This window comes from Scyliorhinus torazame, chromosome 3 (assembly GCF_047496885.1).
Source record: "Scyliorhinus torazame isolate Kashiwa2021f chromosome 3, sScyTor2.1, whole genome shotgun sequence".
Taxonomy (NCBI): domain Eukaryota; kingdom Metazoa; phylum Chordata; class Chondrichthyes; order Carcharhiniformes; family Scyliorhinidae; genus Scyliorhinus; species Scyliorhinus torazame.
The window spans coordinates 374302554-374322805 of record NC_092709.1 but is presented as its reverse complement, the minus strand read 5'-3'; the positions used below and the strand labels follow the sequence as shown (position 1 = coordinate 374322805).

Genomic DNA, 20252 nt, shown 5'->3' with positions numbered 1-20252 from the left:
GTTACAGGGAGCAGTGTCTGACGTTCCCGGATTTACCCAGTTACAGGGAGCAGTGTCTGACGTTCCCGGATTTACCCAGTTACAGGGAGCAGTGTCTGACGTTCCCGGATTTACCCAGTTACAGGGAGCAGTGTCTGACGTTCCGGGATAGTCCCAGGCTGATGTTACGCTCTCTCTGAAGGCTGCCTGTATTAACCTCTTGTCTCTGTGTTGACAGGGGTGGAATATGGAGAACTGAGACTCTCTGGGGGTCGGTTACCCAGTGAAGGCAGAGTTGAAATTTATTACAGCGGCGAGTGGGGGACTGTGTGTGATGATAACTGGGATATCGTTGATGCTCATGTTGTCTGTCGCAGCCTGGGATACATCAACGCAACAGAGGCTGCAATAGGAGGCGTGTTCGGATCTGGTAGGTGAACTCAGGACCTGTTTATCCTCAAAATAAACCAGGGATTTCCTCGGACCCACTTGTATCTCCCTGGCCAATCAGACTCCAGATCTCCCTGGCCAATCAGACTCCAGATCTCCCTGGCCAATCAGACTCCAGATCTCCCTGGCCAATCAGACTCCAGCCCTCCCTGGGAAATTCGATTCCAGATCTCCCTGGCCAATCAGGCTCCAGATCTCCCTCGCCAATTGGATTCCAGATCTCCCTGGCCAATCAGACTCCAGATCTCCCTGGCCAATCAGACTCCAGATCTCCCTGGCCAATCAGACTCCAGATCTCCCTGGCCAATCAGACTCCAGCTCTCCCTGGGAAATTCGATTCCAGATCTCCCTGGCCAATCAGGCTCCAGATCTCCCTGGCCAATTGGATTCCAGATCTCCCTGGGAAATTCGATTCCAGATCTCCCTGGCCAATCAGACTCCGGATCTCCCTGGCCAATTGGATTCCAGATCTCCCAGGCCAATTGATCTCCAGATGAATTTACAGCACCGATTGGTACTTGGAATTACGATGTTGTGGCTTTCTTGGTTAAAGGAAGGGCAGGATTGGCAGCTGAACGTTGGAGGATAGAGATGCTTCAGGAGCGACAGAGGGGGATGTAAAAGGGGTGGGGGAGTAACATTCCTGCTTAAGGAAAATATTATAGCCGAACTGCGGGAGGACACCTCGGAGGGCTCATACAATGAGGCAATCTGGATAGAGCTCAGGAACAGGAAGGGAATAATCACAATGTTGGGGGTTTGCTACAAGCCCCCCAACTGCCAGCGAGAGATAGAGGAGCAGATAGGTAGAGAGATTTTGGAAAGGTGCAAATGTAACAGGGTTGTTGTGGTCGGGGATTTTAAGTTGGATTTTGTTTAGTTTGTTTATTGTCACGGATACCGAGATATTCCCCCTATATTGACTGGGACTCACTTAGTGCTGGGTGTTTGGATGGGGCATAGTTTGTAAGGTGTATCCATAAGACCATAAGACATAGGAGTGGAAGTAAGGCCATTCGGCCCATCGAATCCACTCCACCATTCAATCATGGCTGATTTCAACTCCATTTACCCGCTCTCTCTCCATAGCCCTTAATTCCTCGAGAAATCAAGAATTTATCAACTTCTGTCTTAAAGACACTCAACGTCCCGGCCTCCACCACCCTCTGTGGCAATGAATTCCACAGACCCACCACTCTCTGGCTGAAGAAATTTCTCCTCATCTCTGTTCTAATTCTATCCAGGGAGGCTTCCTGATACAATTTGTAGATAGTCCAACTGGAGAAGGGGCAGTACTGGACCTGGTATTGGGGAATGAGCCTGGGCAGGTGGTTCAGGTTTCAAAGAACAAAGAACAATACAGCACAGAAACAGGCCCTTCCGCCTGCGCCGATCACGTGTCCTATCCAGACCAACCGCCTGTATCCTTCTATACCCCGTCTCTTCATTTGCTTATCCAGATAAGTCTGAAAGGTCGCTAACGTATCTGCCTCAACCGCCTCACTTGTCCGTGCATTCCAGGCCATCACCACCCTCTGTGGAAAAATCTACCCTCATACATCTCCACTGAACCTTTCCCCCCTCACCTTGAATGGCAGCACGGTAGCACAGTGGTTAGCACCGTTGCTTCACAGCTCCAGGGCCCCAGGTTCGATTCCAGGCTTGGGTCACTGGCTGTGCGGAGTCTGCACCTTCTCCCCGTGTCTGCGTGAGTTTCCTCCGGGTCCTGCAGTTTCCTCCCACAGTCCAAAGATGTGCAGGTTAGGTGGATTGGCCATGAGAAATTGCACTTTATCATGTGGGAAACCCACGCGCACACGCGCAGACTCCGCACAGACAGTGACCCAAGCCGGAATTGAACCTGGGACCCTGGAGCTGTGAAACAATTGTGCTATCCACAATGCTACCGTGCTGCCCCATGTATTTGTCAAGATGCCCCTTAAATGTCACTATCGCCCCTGCTTCCACCACCTCCTCCGGTAGCGAGTTCCAGGCACCCACTACCCTCTGCGTAAAAAACTTGCCTCGTACATCTACTCTAAACCTTGCCCCTCTCACCTTAAACCTATGCCCCCTAGTAATTGACCCCTCTACCCTGGGGAAAAGCCTCTGACTATCCACTCCGTCTATGCCCCTCATAATTTTGTAGACCTCTATCAGGTCTCCCCTCAACCTCCTTCGTTCCAGTGAGAACAAACCGAGTTCATTCAACCGCTCCTCATAGCTAATGCCCTCCATACCAGGCAACATTCTGGTAAATCTCTTCTGCACCCTCTCTAAAGCCTCCACATCCTTCTGGTAGTGTGGCGACCAGAATTGAACACTATACTCCAAGTGTGGCCTAACTAAGGTTCTTTCCAGCTGCAACATGACTTGCCAATTCTTATACTCAATGCCCCGGTCAGTGAAGGCAAGCATGCCGTATGCCTTCTTGACTACCTTCTCCACCTATGTTGCCCCTTTCAGTGACCTGTGGACCTGTACTCATAGATCTCTTTGGCTTTCAATACTCTTGAGGGTTCTACCATTCACTGTATATTCTCTACCTGTATTAGACCTTCCAAAATGCATTACCTCACATTTGTCCGGATTAAACGCCATCTGCCATCTCTCCGCCCAAGTCTCCAAACAATCTAAATCCTGCTGTATCCTCTGACAGTCCTCATCACTATCCGTAATTCCACCAATCTTTGTGTCATCTGCAAAACTTACTAATCAGACCAGTTACATTTTCCTCCAAATCATTTATATATACTACAAACAGCAAAGGTCCCAGCACTGATCCCTGTGGAACACCACTAGCCACAGCCCTCCAATTAGAAAAGCATCCTTCCATTGCTACCCTCTGCCTTCTATAAGCTAGCCAGTTCTGTATCCACCTTGCCAGCTCACCCCTGGTCCCGTGTGACGTCACCTTTTGTACTAGTCTACCATGAGGGACCTTGTCAAAGGCCTTACTGAAGTCCATATAGACAACATCCACTGCCCTACCTGCATCAATCATCTTTGTGACCTCTTCGAAAAACTCTATCAAGTTAGTGAGACACGACCTCCCCTTCACAAAACCGTGCTGCCTCTCACGAATACGTCCATTTGCTTCCAAATGGGAGTAGATCCTGTCTTGAAGAATTCTCTCCAGTAATTTCCCTGCCACTGAAGTAAGGCTCACCGGCCTGTAGTTCCCGGGATTATCCCTGCCACCCTTCTTAAACAGAGGAACAACATTGGCTATTCTCCAGTCCTCCGGGACATCCCCTGAAGACAGCGAGGATCCAAAGATTTCTGTCAAGGCCTCAGCAATTTCCTCTCCAGCCTCCTTCAGTATTCTGGGGTAGATCCCATCAGGCCCCGGGGACTTATCTACCTTAATATTTTTCAAGACGCCCAACACCTCGGGCGGGATTCCCCACTCCCGCGCCGAAGTGCCCACGCCGTTGTGAACGCCGTCGAGGTTCATGACGGCGCGAAACGGCCCCTGTCCCAACCGATTCAGGGCCCGATAATGGGCCAGGATCGGGGCCGCGTCATCTACACGCACCAGGCCTTGTCGCCGCGTAAAGGCGGTGCCGCATACATGACGCGGCCGGCGCCGCATAACTGGCATCACCCGCGCATGCGCGGTTCCCGTCCTCTCCGATTCCGCCCCGCAAGAAGATGGCGGACGGATCTTGCGGGGCCGCGGAAGGAAGGAAGCCCTCCTTCAGAGAGGACGGCCCGACGATCGGTGGGCACCGATTGCGGGCCATCCCACATTTGAGGTACCCCACGGTGCAGGAACACCCCTCCCCCCCCGAAGTCCGCCCCCCCCCCAGCGTTCCCACGCTGTTCCCGATGGCAGCGACCAGCTGTGGATGGCGCCGGGGGGAATCCGCCGTTTTGGTCTGGCCGCTCGGCCCATCCGGGCCTGAGAATAGCGGAAGTGCCGGAGAATCGCCATTTTGGGTGTCTCCGGCGATTCTCCGGCCTGTGGCCCGCGGAGCTCGACGGGGCCGTTCCCACCGCTTGGGAGAATCGCGGGAGGGCGTGGAGAATCTGTCCCAGTGTCTTTTTGGATCTCAATGTGAACCAGGCTATCTCCACACCCTTCCCCAGACTCAACATCTACCAATTTCTTCTCTTTGGTGAAAACTGATGCAAAGTATTCATTTAGTACCTCGCCCATTTCCTCTGGCTCCACACATAGATTCCCTTGCCTATCCTTCAGTGGGCCAACCCTTTCCCTGGCTACCCTCTTGCTTTTTATGTACGTGTAAAAAGCCTTGGGATTTTCCTTAACCCTATTTGCCAATGACTTTTCATGACCCCTTCTAGCCCTCCAAACTCCTTGCTTAAGTTCCTTCCTATTTTCCTTGTATTCCACAGAGGCTTCATCTGTTCCCAGCCTTTTAGCCCTGACAAATGCCTCCTTTATCTTTTTGACAAGGCCTACAATATCTCTCGTTATCCAAGGTTCCCGAAAATTGCCGTATTTGTCCTTCTTCCTCACAGGAACATGCCGGTCCTGAATTCCTTTCAACTCACACTTGAAAGCCTCCCACATGTCAGATGTTGATTTGCCCTCAAACATCCGCCCCCAATCTAGGTTCTTCAGTTCCCACCTAATATTGTTATAATTAGCCTTCCCCCAATTTAGCACATTCACCCTAGGACCACTCTTATCCTTGTCCACCAGCACTTTAAAACTTACTGAATTGTGGTCACTGTTCCCGAAGTGCTCCCCTACTGAAAGTTCCACCACCTGGCCGGGATCATTCCCCAATACCAGGTCCAGTACCACCCCTTCCCTAGTTGGACTGTCTATATATTGTTTTAAGAAACCCTCCTGGATGTTCGTTACAAACTCTGCCCCATCTAAGCCCCTGGCACTAAGTGAGTCCCAGTCAATATTGGGGAAGTTGAAGTCTCCCATCACAACAACCCTGTTGTTTTTACTCTTTTTGAAAATCTGTCTACCTATCTGCTCCTCTATCTCCCGCTGGCTGTTGGGAGGCCTGTAGTAAACCCCAAACATTATGACTGACTGCACCCTTCTTATTCCTGATCTCTACCCATATAGTCTCACTGCCCTCTGAGGTGTCCTCCCGTAGTACAGCTGTGATATTCTCCCTAACCAGTCGCACAACTCCGCCACCCCTTTTACATCCCCCTCTATCCCGCCTGAAACATCTAAATCCTGGAACGTTTAGCTGCCAATCCTGCCCTTCCCTCAACCAGGTCTCTGTAATGGCAACAACATCATAGTTCCGAGTACTAATCCAAGCTCTAAGTTCATCTGCCTTACCCGTAATGCTCCTTGCATTAAAACATATGTACTTCAGGCCATCAAACCCGCTGTGTTCAGCAACTTCTCCCTGTCTGCTCTACCTCAGAGCCACACTGTCCCTATTCCCTAGTTCTCCCTCAATGATCTCACCTTCTGACCTATTGCTCCCGTGCCCACCCCCCTGCCATACTAGTTTAAACCCTCCTGTGTGACACGAGCAAACCTCGCGGCCAGGATATTTATGCCTGTCCAGTTAAGATGCAACCCGTCCTTCTTATATAGGTCACACCTGCCCCGGAAGAGCTCCCAGTGGTCCAGATAACGGAAACCCTCCCTCCTACACCAGCTGTTTAGCCACGTGATTAGCTGCTCGATATTCCTATTTCTAGCCTCACTGGCACGTGGCACAGGGAGTAATCCCGAGATTACAACCCTCGAGGTCCTGTCTTTTAACTTTCTGCCTAGCTCCCTGAACTCCTGCTGCAGGACCTCATGCCCCTTCCTGCCTATGTCGTTAGTACCAATATGTACAACGACCTCTGCCTGTTTGCCCTCCCCCTTCAGGATGCCCTCTACCCGTTCGGAGACATCCTGGACCCTGGCACCAGGGAGGCAACATACCATCCTGGAGTCTCTTTCATGTCCACAGAAGCGCCTATCTGTGCCCCTGACTATAGAGTCCCCTATTACTATTGCTCTTCTGCGCTGTGACCCTCTCTTCTGAACATCAGAGCCAGCCGTGGTGCCACTGCTCTGGCTGCTGCTGTTTTCTCCTGATAGGCTATCCCCCCGACAGTATCCAAAGGGGTTCGAGACGGGGACAGGTGAAGGAACCCTTCGGGAGCAGTGACCACAATATGATAGAATTTACCCTGCAGTTTGAGAGGGAGAAGCTGCAATCAGGTGAAACGGTATTACAATTAAATAAGGGTAACTACAAAGACATGAGAGATGGTAGCACAGTGGTTAGCACTGTGGCTTCGCAGTGCCAGGGTCCCAGGTTCAATTCCCGGCTTGGGTCACTGTCTGTGCGGAGTCTGCACGTCCTCCCCGTGTGTGCGTGGGTTTCCTCTGGGTGCTCGGGTTTCCTCCCACAGTCCAAAGACGTGCAGGTTAGGTGGATTGGCCGTGATAAATTGCCCTTAGTGTCCAAAAAAGGTTAGGAGGGGTTATTGGGTTATGGGGATAGGGTGGAAGTGAGGGCTTAAGTGGGTCGGTGCGTACTTGATGGGCCGAATGGCCTCCTTCTGCGCTGTCTGTTCTATATATCTATGTATGAGCTGACCAGAGTTAGAACATATAACATCGAAGATACAGTGCAGAAGGAGGCCATTCGGCCCATCGAGTCTGCACTATCCCACTTAAGCCCTCACTTCCACCCTATCCCCGTAACCCAACCTCTACTAACCTTTTTGGTCACGAAGGGCAATTTAACATGGCCAATCCATCTCACCTGCTCGTCTTTGGACTGTGGGAGGAAACGGGAGCACCCGGAGGAAACCCACGCAGACACGGGGAGAACGTGCAGCCTCCGCACAGACAGTGACCCAGCAGGGAATCGAACCTGGGACCCTGGCACTGTGAAGCCTCAGTGCTATCCACTTGTGCTACCGTGCTGCCCGTTGATTGGAAAAGGAGGCTAGCAGGGAAGACAGCGGAACAGCAATGGCAGGAGTTTTGGGGGTTATTAGGGATGCACAGCAGAAGTTCTGGAGGAGGAAACATGCTAAGGTGAGGACAAGACATCCATGGCTGAAGAGGGATGTCAAGGACAGCATAAACGCTAAGGAAAAAGCATACAAAGTGGCGAGGATAATTGGGAAACCAGAGGATTGGGAAGCCTTTAAAAGCGAGCAGAGGACAACTAAAAAAGCAATAATGGGGGAGAAGATGAAGTACGAGTGCAAGCTAGCTAGTCATATAAAGGAAGATAGGAAGAGTTTTTTTCAATATATAAAAGGTAAGAGAGAGGCAAAAATAGACATTGGACCACTGAAAAACGTGGCTGGAGAAGTAATAATAGGAAACAAAGAAATGGCAGATTAACTGAATAGTTACTTTGCATCAGTCTTCACGATGGAAGTCACCAGTGGGATGCCAGAGCTCCAGGAGAATCTAGGAATCTAATCGACAAAGTTCATTGACAAATAGACAGTGGCGTATCGCAATAGGCCCAGATGGGGATTGAAGATTATTTGCAGCACACATTAACAAACTGAGCTAAGCGATTTTCTCCTCAATGTCCTATCTCCAAATGCCAACAATTCAGCTAAACTAAAACTGAAAAGCTTCTTTTATCAGTACGAGGGCCGCCAGTAGCTAAGCAACCTCTGCTGGTTTGATTTATTCTTCATGCGTAGCCCTCTCTGAGCAGAACAGAATCACAGCTGGAACTTAACCAACCCCCACACATACAAACACCTTTGTTCAGCATGAATCTAACTACAGGTTTTACCCTTCCAGGCACAGAAACATTAAATTAAACCCACTTAAAACAATATTTTATTTCTAACATGGGAAGGTATAATAAGGGACAAAGAAATGGCTGAGCAATTGAATACATGCTTTGGTTCTGTCTTCACAAACGAGGACACAAATCAGATCCCAGAACAAAGAATAAAGAACAAAGAAATGTACAGCACAGGAACAGGCCCTTCAGCCCTCCAAGCCCGTGTCGACCATGCTGCCCGACTAAACTACAATCTTCTACACTTCCTGGGTCCGTATCCCTCTATTCCCATCCTATTCATGTATTTGTCAAGATGCCCCTTAAATGTCACTATCGTCCCTGCTTCCACCACCTCCTCCGGTAGCGAGTTCCAGACACCCACTACCCTCTGTGTAAAAGTCTTGCCTCGTACATCTACTCTAAACCTTGCCCCTCTCACCTTAAACCTATGCCCCCTAGTAATTGACCCCTCTACCCTGGGAAAAAGTCTCTGACTATCCACTCTGTCTATGCCCCTCATAATTTTGTAGACCTCTATCAGGTCGCCCCTCAACCTCCGTCGTTCCAGTGAGAACAAACCGAGTTTATTCAACCGCTCCTCATAGCTAATGCCCTCCATACCAGGCAACATTCTGGTAAATCTCTTCTGCACCCTCTCAAAAGCCTCCACACCCTTCTGGTAGTGTGGCGACCAGAATTGAACACTATACTCCAAGTGTGGCCTAACTAAGGTTCTATACAGCTGCAACATGACTTGCCAATTCTTATATTCAATGCCCTGGTCAATGAAGGCAAGCATGCCGTATGCCTTCTTGACTACCTTCTCCACCTGTGTTGCCCCTTTCAGTGACCTGTGGACCTGTACACCTAGATCTCTCTGACTTTCAATACTCTTGAGGGTTCCACCATTCACTGTATATTCCCTACCTGCATTAGACCTTCCAAAATGCATTACCTCACATTTGTCCGGATTAAGCTCCATCTGCCATCTCTCCGCCCAAGTCTCCAAACAATCTAAATCCTGCTGTATCCTCTGACAGTCCTCATCGCTATCCGCAATTCCACTAAACTTTGTGTCGTCTGCAAACTTACTAATCAGACCAGTTACATTTTCCTCCAAATCATTTATATATACTACAAACAGCAAAGGTCCCAGCACTGATCCCTGCAGAACACCACTGGTCACAGCCCTCCAATTAGAAAAGCACCCTTCCATTGCTACTCTCTGCCTTCTATGAGCTAGCCAGTTCTGTATCCACCTTGCCAGCTCACCCCTGATCCCGTGTGACTTCACCTTTTGTACTAGTCTACCATGAGGGAAATGTTGGAGAATGAATGGATTAGTGAGAGGGAAGAACTGAGGGAGATCAGCATTAGTAGAGAAATGGTGCTGGGAAAACTGATGGGATTGAAGGCGGATAAATCCCCAGGGCCTGAGAATCTGCATCCCAGAGTGTTTAAGGAGGTGTCTCTGGAAATAGTGGATGCATTGGTGGTCATCTTCCAGGATTCTATAGATTCTGCAGATTGGAGGGTAGCTCACGTCACTCCAATATTCAAAAAGAGAGGTCGTGAGAAAGGGAATTATAGACCAGTAAGCCTAACATCGCTAGTGGGGAAAATGCTTGAATCCATTATCGAGGACTTTATAGCGGAACATTTAGAGTCAGCATGGATTTATGAAGGGAAAATCATGCTTGACAAATCTGTTGGAATTCTTTGAAGATGTAACCAGTACAGTCGACAAGGCGGAGCCAGTCGATTTGTATATTTGGACTTTCAGAAGGCGTTTGACGAAGTCCGCATAAGAGATTTTTGTGCAAAATTAAAGCGCATGGGATTGGGGGAAATGTATTGAGGTGGATAGAAAACGGGTTGGCAGAGAGGAAACAAAGAGTAGGCATTAATGGGTCCTTTTCAAATTGGCAGCCTCATTGTGAGGTTCCATAGGGTTAGGAGCTGGGACCCCAGCTATTCACAATATATATTAATGATTTGGATCAGGGAACAAAATGTAACATCTCAAAGTTTGCAGATGATACCAATTTGGTGAGAGGGTGAATCGTGACGAAGATGCAGGGATCCGACAGCAAGATCTGGACAGGTTGGGCGAGTGGGCAAATCAATGGCAGATGCAGTATAATTTGGATAAATGTGAGGTTGTTACTTTGGAAGCAAAAACAGGAAGGCAGATTACTACCTGAATGGCTGTAAATTGGGAGAGGGGAGTGTGCAGCGGGACCTGGGTGTCCTTGTGCACCAGTCGCTGAAGGTAAGCATGCAGGTGCAGCAGGCGGTAAAGAAGGCTAATGGTATGTTGGCCTTCATTGCGAGAGGTTTCGAGTATAGAAGCAGGGATTGTTGCTGCAATTGTACAGGGCCTTGGTGAGGCCACACCTGGAGTATTGTCTGCAGTTGTGGTCTCCTTCTCTGAGGAAGGATGTTCTTGCTCTCGAGGGAGTGCAGTGAAGGTTTACCAGACTGATTCCAGGGATGGCGGGACTGTCATATGAGGAGAGATTGACTAGGTTGGGATTGTTCTCACTGGAGTTCAGAAGAATGAGGGGGGATCTCAGAGAGACTGAGAAACCTTTAATGGGACTAGGCAGGGTAGATGCAGGGAAGATGTTACCAATGTTGGATGTGTCCAGAAACAGAGGTCACAGCCTGAGGATTCAGGGTAAACCATTTTGGACAGAGATGAGGACCTCATCTCTGAAATGTTAAGAAAGCAAAGGTGGTTTTCTTCACCCAAAGAGTGGTGAGCCTGTGGAATGCATTACCAAAGGAAGTAGTTGATGCTAGGGCAGCATGGTAGCACAAGTGGTTAGCACTGTGGCTTCACAGCACCAGGGTCCCAGGTTCGATTCCCCGCTGGATCACTGTCTGTGCGGAGTCTGTATGTTCTCCTCGTGTCCGAGTGGGTCTTCTCCGGGCGCTCCGGTTTCCTCCCACAGTCCAAAGACGTGCAGGTTAGGTGGATTGGCCATGATAAATTGCCCTTAGTGACCAAAAAAGGTTCGGAGGGGTTATTGGGTTACGGGGATAGGGTGGAACATAAAACATAGAACATAGAAAATACAGCACAGAACAGGCCCTTCGGCCCACGATGTTGTGCCGAACCTTTGTCCTAGATTAATCATAGATTATCATTGAATTTTCAGTGCAGAAGGAGGCCATTCGGCCCTTTGAGTCTGCACCAGCTCTTGGAAAGAGCATCCTACCCAAACTCAACACCTCCACCCAACACCAAGGGCAATTTGGGCATTAAGGGCAATTTATCATTGGCCAATTCACCTAACCCGCACATCTTTGGACTGTGGGAGGAAACCGGAGCACCCGGAGGAAACCCACGCAGACACGGGGAGGATGTGCAGACTCCGCACAGACAGTGACCCAAGCCGGAATCGAACCTGGGACCCTGGAGCTGTGAAGCAATTGTGCTATCCACAATGCTACTGTGCTGCCCTTGAGAACAAATACATCTACACTATATCATTTTACCGTAATCCATGTACCTATCCAATAGCTGCTTGAAGGGCCCTAATGTTTCCGACTCAACTACTTCCACAGGCAGTGCATTCCATGCCCCCACTACTCTCTGGGTAAAGAACCCACCTCTGATATCCCTCCTATATCTTCCACCTTTCACCTTAAATTTATGTCCCCTTGTAATGGTTTGTTCCACCCAGTGAAAAGGTCTCTGACTGTCTACTCTATCTATTCCCCTGATCATCTTATAAACCTCTATCAAGTCGCCCCTCATCCTTCTCCGTTCTAATGAGAAAAGGCCTAGCACCCTCAACCTTTCCTCGTAAGACCTACTCTCCATTCCAGGCAACATCCTGGTAAATCTTCTTTGCACCTTTTCCAAAACTTCCACATCCTTCCTAAAATGAGGCGGCCAAAACTGTACACAATACTCCAAATGTGGCCTGACCAATTTGTGAGGGCTTAAGTGGGTCGGTGCAGACTTGATGGGCCGAATGGCCTCCTTCTGCACTGTATGTTCTATGTTCTAATAAATATTGAATATATTCAAAAGGCGGCTGGATATAGCACTAGGGGAGAATGGGATCAAAGGCTATGGGGAGAAAGCAGGATGAGGCTATTGAGTTGGATGATCAGCCATGATGGTGATGAATGGCGGAGCAGCTCGAAGGGTCGAATGGCCTCCTCCTGCTCCGATCTTGTATGTATCTGTGGTAGTATGCATTAGGGGTCATGTGGGACTGTGAAGCCGTGATGCTATTGGCTGACAGATCCCGGGTCCTGGTTGGCTGTTGATCCCTAGCTCCGCCCTGAAGGCGGATTATAAGAACCTGGGCTTCTCCCCGCAGCTCCAGTCTGTTGCTGAACTGCTGGGAACAAGTCACGCTTAATAAAGCCTCATCGACTTCATCTCTATTCTTCTCTCTCGTAAGTCATTGTGCGCTACAATTTATTAAGCGTGCTTAAAGGACTATGGAGCTCCGGATCGCCCCGGAATGCCTGAGGATCAGCCCCCACGCAGTGAACTCAGCAGCAGTTTTCAAACACTGGCAGACTTGTTTCGAAGGCTACCTCCGAACGGCCCCCGGCCGGATCACAGAAGACCAGAAAATGCAGGTCCTGCATTCGAGGGTAAGCCCGTAAATTTACCCTCTCATAGAAGACGCCGAGGATTTCCCGACAGCGCTCGCAGCCCTAAAGAGCGTCTACGTTCGCCCCGTGAACCAGATCTACGCACGCTACCAACTCGCAACGAGACGGCAAAGTCCCGGAGAATCGCTAGATGAATTCTACGCCGCGCTGCTAATTTTGGGACGGGGCTGCAGCTGCCCGCCGGTAAACGCGACGGAACACACGGACATGTTAATTCGCGATGCGTTTGTGGCAGGTATGAACTCTCCCCAAATCCGCCAAAGACTTTTAGAAAAAGAGTCGCTAGGACTCTCAGAGGCACGGGCCCTTGCAGCTTCCCTAGATGTGGCCTCGCAAAACGCCCGCGCCTACGGCCCCGACCGCGCGGCAGCCCCTTGGGCTCCGTGGACCCCCGTCGCGACAAACCCCCCCCCTCCCTCACAGGCTTGCGCGGTTAAGAAACCAGACCATCCCGGGGGGCCCGCTGCTATTTCTGCGGGCAGGCGAAACACCCCCGGCAGCGCTGCCCGGCCCGCGCGGCAACTTGCAAGAGCTGCGGGAAAAAGGGCCATTTCGCGGCTGTGTGCCGGTCCCGGGGGGTCGCCGCTGTCCCCGGAGAAGAAAGAGTCCAGCGCATCCCAAACGCTCCCCAACCCCCCCCCAGCGCCCCATGTGCGACCCACGGGCGCCGCCATTTTGGCTCCCGGCCACCACGAGGGGAGGATGGGCGCCGCCATCTTGTGACCCCCCAGCCATGTGCGATGCATGGGGCGGCCATTTTGTCCACCCCCGACCATGTGCGATCCGTGGGGGCGGCCATTTTGTCCACCCCCGGCCGCGTGCGATTCATGGACGCCGCCACCTTGGATGACAGCAAAGGACCCCAGCATCGACGGCTCCACGGGGTCCGAAGAAGACGCTGAGATACTACGACCACATCTGGCCTCGGTGATGCTGGATCAAGCACGGCCCCGGACGCTCCAGACGACGACAACAACGGTGCTGATCAACGGACACGAGACACCATGCCTGATCAACTCCGGGAGCACCGAAAGTTTCATCCACCCTGACACGGTAAGACGCTGTTTTTTGACCATCCGTCCCAGTACGCAAAAGATTTCCCTTGCTGCAGGATCCCACTCCATAGAGATCAAAGGGTTCTGCATAGTGACCCTAACGGTGCAAGGGAGGGAGTTTAAAAACTACAGGCTCTACGTCCTCCCCCAACTCTGCGCGCCCACATTACTGGGATTAGATTTCCAGTGCAACCTGCAGAGCCTAACGTTTCAATTCGGCGGCCCAATACCCCCACTCACTATCTGCGGCCTCGCAACCCTCAAAGTTGAACCGCCATCCTTGTTTGCAAACCTCACCCCGGATTGCAAACCCGTCGCCACTAGGAGCAGACGGTACAGCGCCCAGGACCGGACATTTATCCAGTCCGAAGACCAGCGGTTGCTGAAGGAAGGCATAATCCAGGCCAGCAATAGTCCCTGGAGAGCACAGGTGGTAGTAGTAAAGACCGGGGAGAAGCAAAGGATGGTCATAGACGATAGCCAGACCATCAACAGGTACACACAGCTAGATGCGTACCCTCTCCCCCGCATATCCGACATGGTAAATCGGATTGCCCAATATAAGGTCTTCTCCACCGTGGACCTCAAGTCCGCCTACCACCAGCTCCCCATCCGCCCAAGTGACCGCAAATACACAGCCTTCGAGGCAGATGGGCGACTATACCACTTCCTAAGGGTCCCATTTGGCATCACAAATGGGGTCTCGGTCTTCCAACGGGAGATGGTCCGAATGGTTGATCAACACGGGTTACAGGCCACGTTCCCATATCTCGACAACGTAACCATCTGCGGCCACGATCAGCAGGACCACGACGCCAACCTCCAAAAATTCCTCCAGACCGCAAACGCCTTGAACCTCACATACAACGAGGAAAAGTGCGTGTTTAGCACAAACCGGCTGGCCATCCTGGGATACGTAGTGCGCAATGGGATAATAGGCCCCGACCCCGAACGTATGCGCCCCCTTATGGAATTTCCCCTTCCCCACTGCTCCAAAGCCCTGAAACGATGCCTGGGTTTTTTTCATATTACGCCCAGTGGGTCCCCCAGTATGCAGACAAGGCCCGCCCGCTAATACAGTCCACTACCTTCCCCCTGTCGACAGAGGCTAGCCAGGCCTTCAGCCGCATCAAAGCGGACATCGCAAAGGCCACGATGCGTGCCATCGACGAGTCCCTCCCCTTCCAGGTCGAGAGCGACGCATCCGACGTAGCTCTGGCGACCACCCTTAACCAAGCGGGCAGACCCGTGGCCTTTTTCTCCCGAACCCTCCACGCCTCAGAAATCCGCCACTCCTCAGGGAAAAGGAAGCCCAAGCCATAGTGGAAGCTGTGCGACATTGGAGGCATTACCTGGCCGGCAGGAGATTCACTCTCCTCACCGACCAACGGTCGGAAGCCTTCATGTTCGATAATGCACAGCGGGGCAAAATTAAAAATGACAAGATCGTAAGGTGGAGGATCGAACTCTCCACCTTCAATTGTGAGATCTTGTATCGTCCCGGAAAGCTGAACGAGCCGTCCGATGCCCTATCCCGCGACACATGTGCCAACGCACAAATAGACCGTCTCCAAACCCTCCACGAGGACCTCTGCCACCCGGGGGTCACTCGGTTCTACCATTTTATAAAGTCCCGCAACCTCCTCTACTCCGTGGAGGAGGTCCGTACAGTCACCAGGAACTGCCACATCTGCGCTGAGTGCAAACCGCATTTTTTCAGGCCAGATAGAGCGCACCTGATCAAGGCTTCCCGCCCCTTTGAACGCCTCAGTCTGGATTTCAAAGGGCCCCTCCCCTCCACCAATCGAAACACATACTTCCTGAACGTGGTGGACGAGTACTCCCGTTTCCCTTTCGCCATCCCCTGCCCCGACATGACAGCGGCCACAGTTATTAAAGCCCTGAGCACTATATTCACACTGTTCGGTTGCCCCGCATATATCCATAGCGACAGGTAGTCCTCCTTCATGAGTGACGAGCTGCGCCAGTTCCTGCTCAGCAAGGCATAGCCTCGAGCAGTACGACCAGCTACAACCCGCGGGGGAACGGGCAAGTAGAGAGGGAGAACGGCACGGTCTGGAAGACCGTCCTACTGGCCCTACGGTCCAGAGATCTCCCAGTTTCACGGTGGTAGGAGGTCCTCCCGGACGCTCTCCACTCCATCCGGTCGCTGCTGTGTACCACCACTAACCAAACGCCCCATGAGCGCCTCCTTGTCTTCCCCAGGAAGTCCTCCTCCGGAACGTCGCTGCCGACCTGGCTGGCGGCCCCAGGACCCATCTTGCTCCGGAAACACGTGCGGGCGCACAAGTCGGACCCGTTGGTCGAGAGGGTTCACCTCCTCCACGCGAACCCGCAGTACGCCTACGTGGCGTACCCCGACGGCCGACAGGACACGGTCTCCCTGCGAGACCTGGCGCCCGCCGGCAACACGCACACCCCCCCCCCCGACACCGATCACCCCCTCCCTGCCAACGGCGCACCCCGCGACCGCCCCCTTCCCGGGTGGATCGGTCCTCCTCCCATGTCCGACCAGGAGTGAAACTGAAGAAGACACCGAATAGCTCCCGGAGACGACAACGCCTGAACAAGCACCTGCACCACCACCGGGGTTGAGATGATCAACAAGGAAGACCAGACCGCCCGCTCGACTCGTGGCATCGGTGCAACACAAGAATATTGTGGACTTTAACGAGAATGTTCTTTTTTCCTCTTACGAATTTTGTAAATAGTTCACAAACCCTGTACATAGCCCAATGTAGGGCAAAGTGTAGAGCATTGAAAAGACATGCCAAAAATTTTCTCCTCCCAGGACCAGCCTTGTAAACCCCTACCACCATGCGAAGCACCACCCCGCCGGGTTCATTTTTAACAAGGGGTGAATGTGGTAGTATGCATTAGGGGTCATGTGGGACTGTGAAGCCGTGATGCTATTGGCTGACAGATCCCGGGTCCTGGTTGGCTGTTGATCTCTAGCTCCGCCCTGAAGGCGGAGTATAAGAACCTGGGCTTCTCCCCGCAGCTCCAGTCTGTTGCTGAACTGCTGGGAACAAGTCACGCTTAATAAAGCCTCATCGACTTCACCTCTATTCGTCTCTCTCGTAAGTCATTGTGCGCTACAGTATCTATGTGATGTTTCCCAATACAAATATAAATCCCTTAAAACCACCTTTGTTTTCTTAACATATTTTCCAATGTATCGACCAGATACACTGAGAGGTTCCTTAGGCAGCACCTTCCAAACCCACGACTACTGCCATCGAGAAGGACAAGAGCAGCAGATACCTGGGAACTCCACCACCTGGAGGTTCCCCTCCAAGTCACTCACCATCCTGACTTGGAAATATATCGCCGTTCCTTCGCAACATCCTGGAACTCCCTCCCTAACAGCACAGTGGGTGTACCTACACCTCAAGGACTGTAGCCATTAAAGAAGGCAGCTCACCCCCACCTTCGGAAGGGCAGCTCGGGATGGATAATAAATGCCGAGCCTAACCAGCGACACACACACCCTGGAAAATATTAGAATAAACTGTGTTTTTCTGGCCTTGAATATTATGGGAGAGACGAGAAGGCTGGGAAGGCTGGGATGGACGGGGTGGCGGGGAACGCCGGGATGGCCAGGATGGCTGGTATTACCCCCCCCCCTCCCCAGAATACTTTGCACCAGCTCAGAGAGCACAGAAAACTTTGATTTAAGATCTGATGACAAACCAACAGCTGTGACTGTGCAGAACTCTCTCGGCACAGCTCCCAGTGACCCCCCCAGCACTGCGCCCCGAAACCCCCCTCAGCACTGCCCCCCAAAACCCCCCTCAGCACTGCCCCCAGTGACCCCCCCAGCACTGCCCCCCAAAACCCCCCTCAGCACTACCCCCCAAAACCCCCCTCAGCACTGCCCCCCGAAACCCCCCTCAGCACTGCCCCCCAAAACCCCCCTCAGCACTGCCCCCCAAAACCCCCCTCAGCACTGCCCCCAAAACCCCCCTCAGCACTGCCCCCCGAAACCCCCCTCAGCACTGCCCCCAGTGACCCCCCCAGCACTGCCCCCCAAAACTCCCCTCAGCACTGCCCCCAAAACCCCCCTCAGCACTGCCCCCCAAAACCCCCCTCAGCACTGCCCCCAAAACCCCCCTCAGCACTGCACACAGTGACCCCCCCTCAGAACTGCCCCCGTGATCCCCTCAGCACTGCCCCCGAAGCCCCCCTCAGCACTGCCCCCCAAAACCCCCCTCAGCACTGCCCCCCAAAACCCCCCTCAGCACTGCCCCCAAAACCCCCCTCAGCACTGCCCCCCAAAACCCCCCTCAGCACTGCCCCCCAAAACCCCCCTCAGCACTGCCCCCAAAACCCCCCTCAGCACTGCACACAGTGACCCCCCCTCAGAACTGCCCCCGTGATCCCCTCAGCACTGCCCCCCGTGACCCCCTCAGCACTGCCCTCCGAGACCCCCCTCAGTACTGCCCCCCGAGACCCCCCTCAGCACTGCTCCCAGTGACCCCCCCTCAGCACTGCCCCCCGTGAACCCCCTCAGCACTGCCCCAAGAGACCCCCCTCAGCACTGTTCCCAGTGACCCCCCTCAGCACTGCCATAAGTGAACCGCCTCAACACTGCCCCCCTTAGACCTTAGACCGCCATCAGCACTGCCCCCAGTGACCCTCCTCAGCACTGCCCCCAGTGAATCCCTCAGCACTGCCCCCAGTGACCCCCCTCAGGACTGCCCCCCGAGAGCCCCCATCAGCACTGCCCCCAGAGAATCCCCTCAGCACTGCCCCCAGTGACCCCCCTCAGCACTGCCCCCAGTGACCCCCCTCAGCACTGCCCCAAGTGACCCCCCCTCAGCACTGCCCCCAGTGACCCCCCTCAGGACTGCCCCCCGAGAGCCCCCATCAGCACTGCCCCAAGAGACCCCCTCAGCACTGCCCCCAGTGACCACCTCAGCACTGCCCCCAGTCACCCCCCTCAGCACTGCCACCAGTGACCCCCCTCAGCACTGCCCCCAGAGACCCCCTCAGCACTGCCCACAGTGACCCCCCCCTCAGCACTGCCACCAGTGACCACCTCAGCACTGCCCCCAGTCACCCCCCACAGCACTGCCACCAGTGACCCCCCTCAGCACTGCCCCCAGAGACCCCCTCAGCACTGCCCACAGTGACCCCCCCCTCAGCACTGCCCCCAGTGACCCCCTCAGCACTGCCCCCCGAGACCCCCCTCAGCACTGCCCCCCGTGACCCCCTTCAGCACTGCCCCCCGAGACCCCCCTCAGCACTACTCCCAGTGACCCCCCTCAGCACTGCCCCCAGTGACGCCCCTCAGCACTGCCCCCAGTGACACCCCTCAGCACTGCCCCCAGTGACCCCCCCTCAGCACTGCCCCCCGTGACCCCCCTCAGCACTGCCCCCCGAGACCCCCCTCAGTACTGCTCCCAGTGACCCCCCTCAGCACTGCCCCCCGTGAACCCCCTCAGCACTGCCCCCCGAGACCCCCCTCAGTACTGCTCCCAGTGACCCCCCTCAGCACTGCCCCCCGTGACCCCCATCAGCACTGCCATAAGTGAACCCCCTCAGCACTGCCCCCCTTAGACCGCCATCAGCACTGCCCCAGTGACCCTCCTCAGCCCTGCCCCCAGTGACCCCCTCAGCACTGCCCCCAGTGAACCCCTCAGCACTGCCCCCAGTGACCCCCCTCAGCACTGCCCCCAGTGACCCCCCACAGCACTGCCCCAAGTGAACCCCTTCAGCACTGCCCCCCTTAGACCCCCTTCAGCACTGCCCCCCGAGAGCCCCCTCAGCACTGCCGCCAGTGACCCCCTCCCTCAGCACTGACCCCAGTGACCCCCCTCAGCACAGCCCCCAGTGATCCCCCTCAGCACTGCCCCCAGTGACCCCCCTCAGCACTGCCCCCGAGACCTCCCCCAGCACTGCCCCAAGTGAACCCCCTCAGCACTGCTCCCAGTGACCCCCCTCAGCACTGCCCCCAGTGACCCCCCCTCAGCACTGCCCCCAGTGACCCCCCCTCAGCGCTGCCCCAATTGAACACCCTCAGCACTGCCCCAAGAGACCCCCTCAGCACTGCCCCCAGTGACCACCCTCAGCACTGCCCCCAGTGACCCCCCTCAGCACTGCCCCCAGTGACCCCCCTCAGCACTGCCCCCAGTGACCCCCCTCAGCACTGCCCCCAGTGACCCCCTCAGCACTGCCCCCAGTGACCACCCTCAGCACTGCCCCCAGTGACCCCCCTCAGCACTGCCCCAGAGACCCCATCAGCACTGCCCCCAGTGACCCCCCTCAGCACTGCCACCAGTGACCCCCCTCAGCACTGCCCCCAGAGACCCCCTCAGCACTGCCCCCAGTGACCACCCCCTCAGCACTGCTCCCAGTGACCCCCTCAGCACTGCCCCCAGTGAATCCC

The 20252-nt window shown here is 53.8% G+C and overlaps 1 protein-coding gene across 1 annotated transcript in view; it reads left to right on the top strand.

Moving 5' to 3' along the window:
* LOC140409373 (galectin-3-binding protein-like) overlaps positions 1–20252 on the top strand; it is a 377423-nt gene that overhangs the window by 337109 nt on the left and 20062 nt on the right. Inside the window, exon 4 of the mRNA XM_072497818.1 lies at positions 218–409. Within this exon, the coding sequence (XP_072353919.1) occupies positions 218–409 (192 nt within the window). The remainder of the gene's footprint in view (positions 1–217; positions 410–20252) is intronic.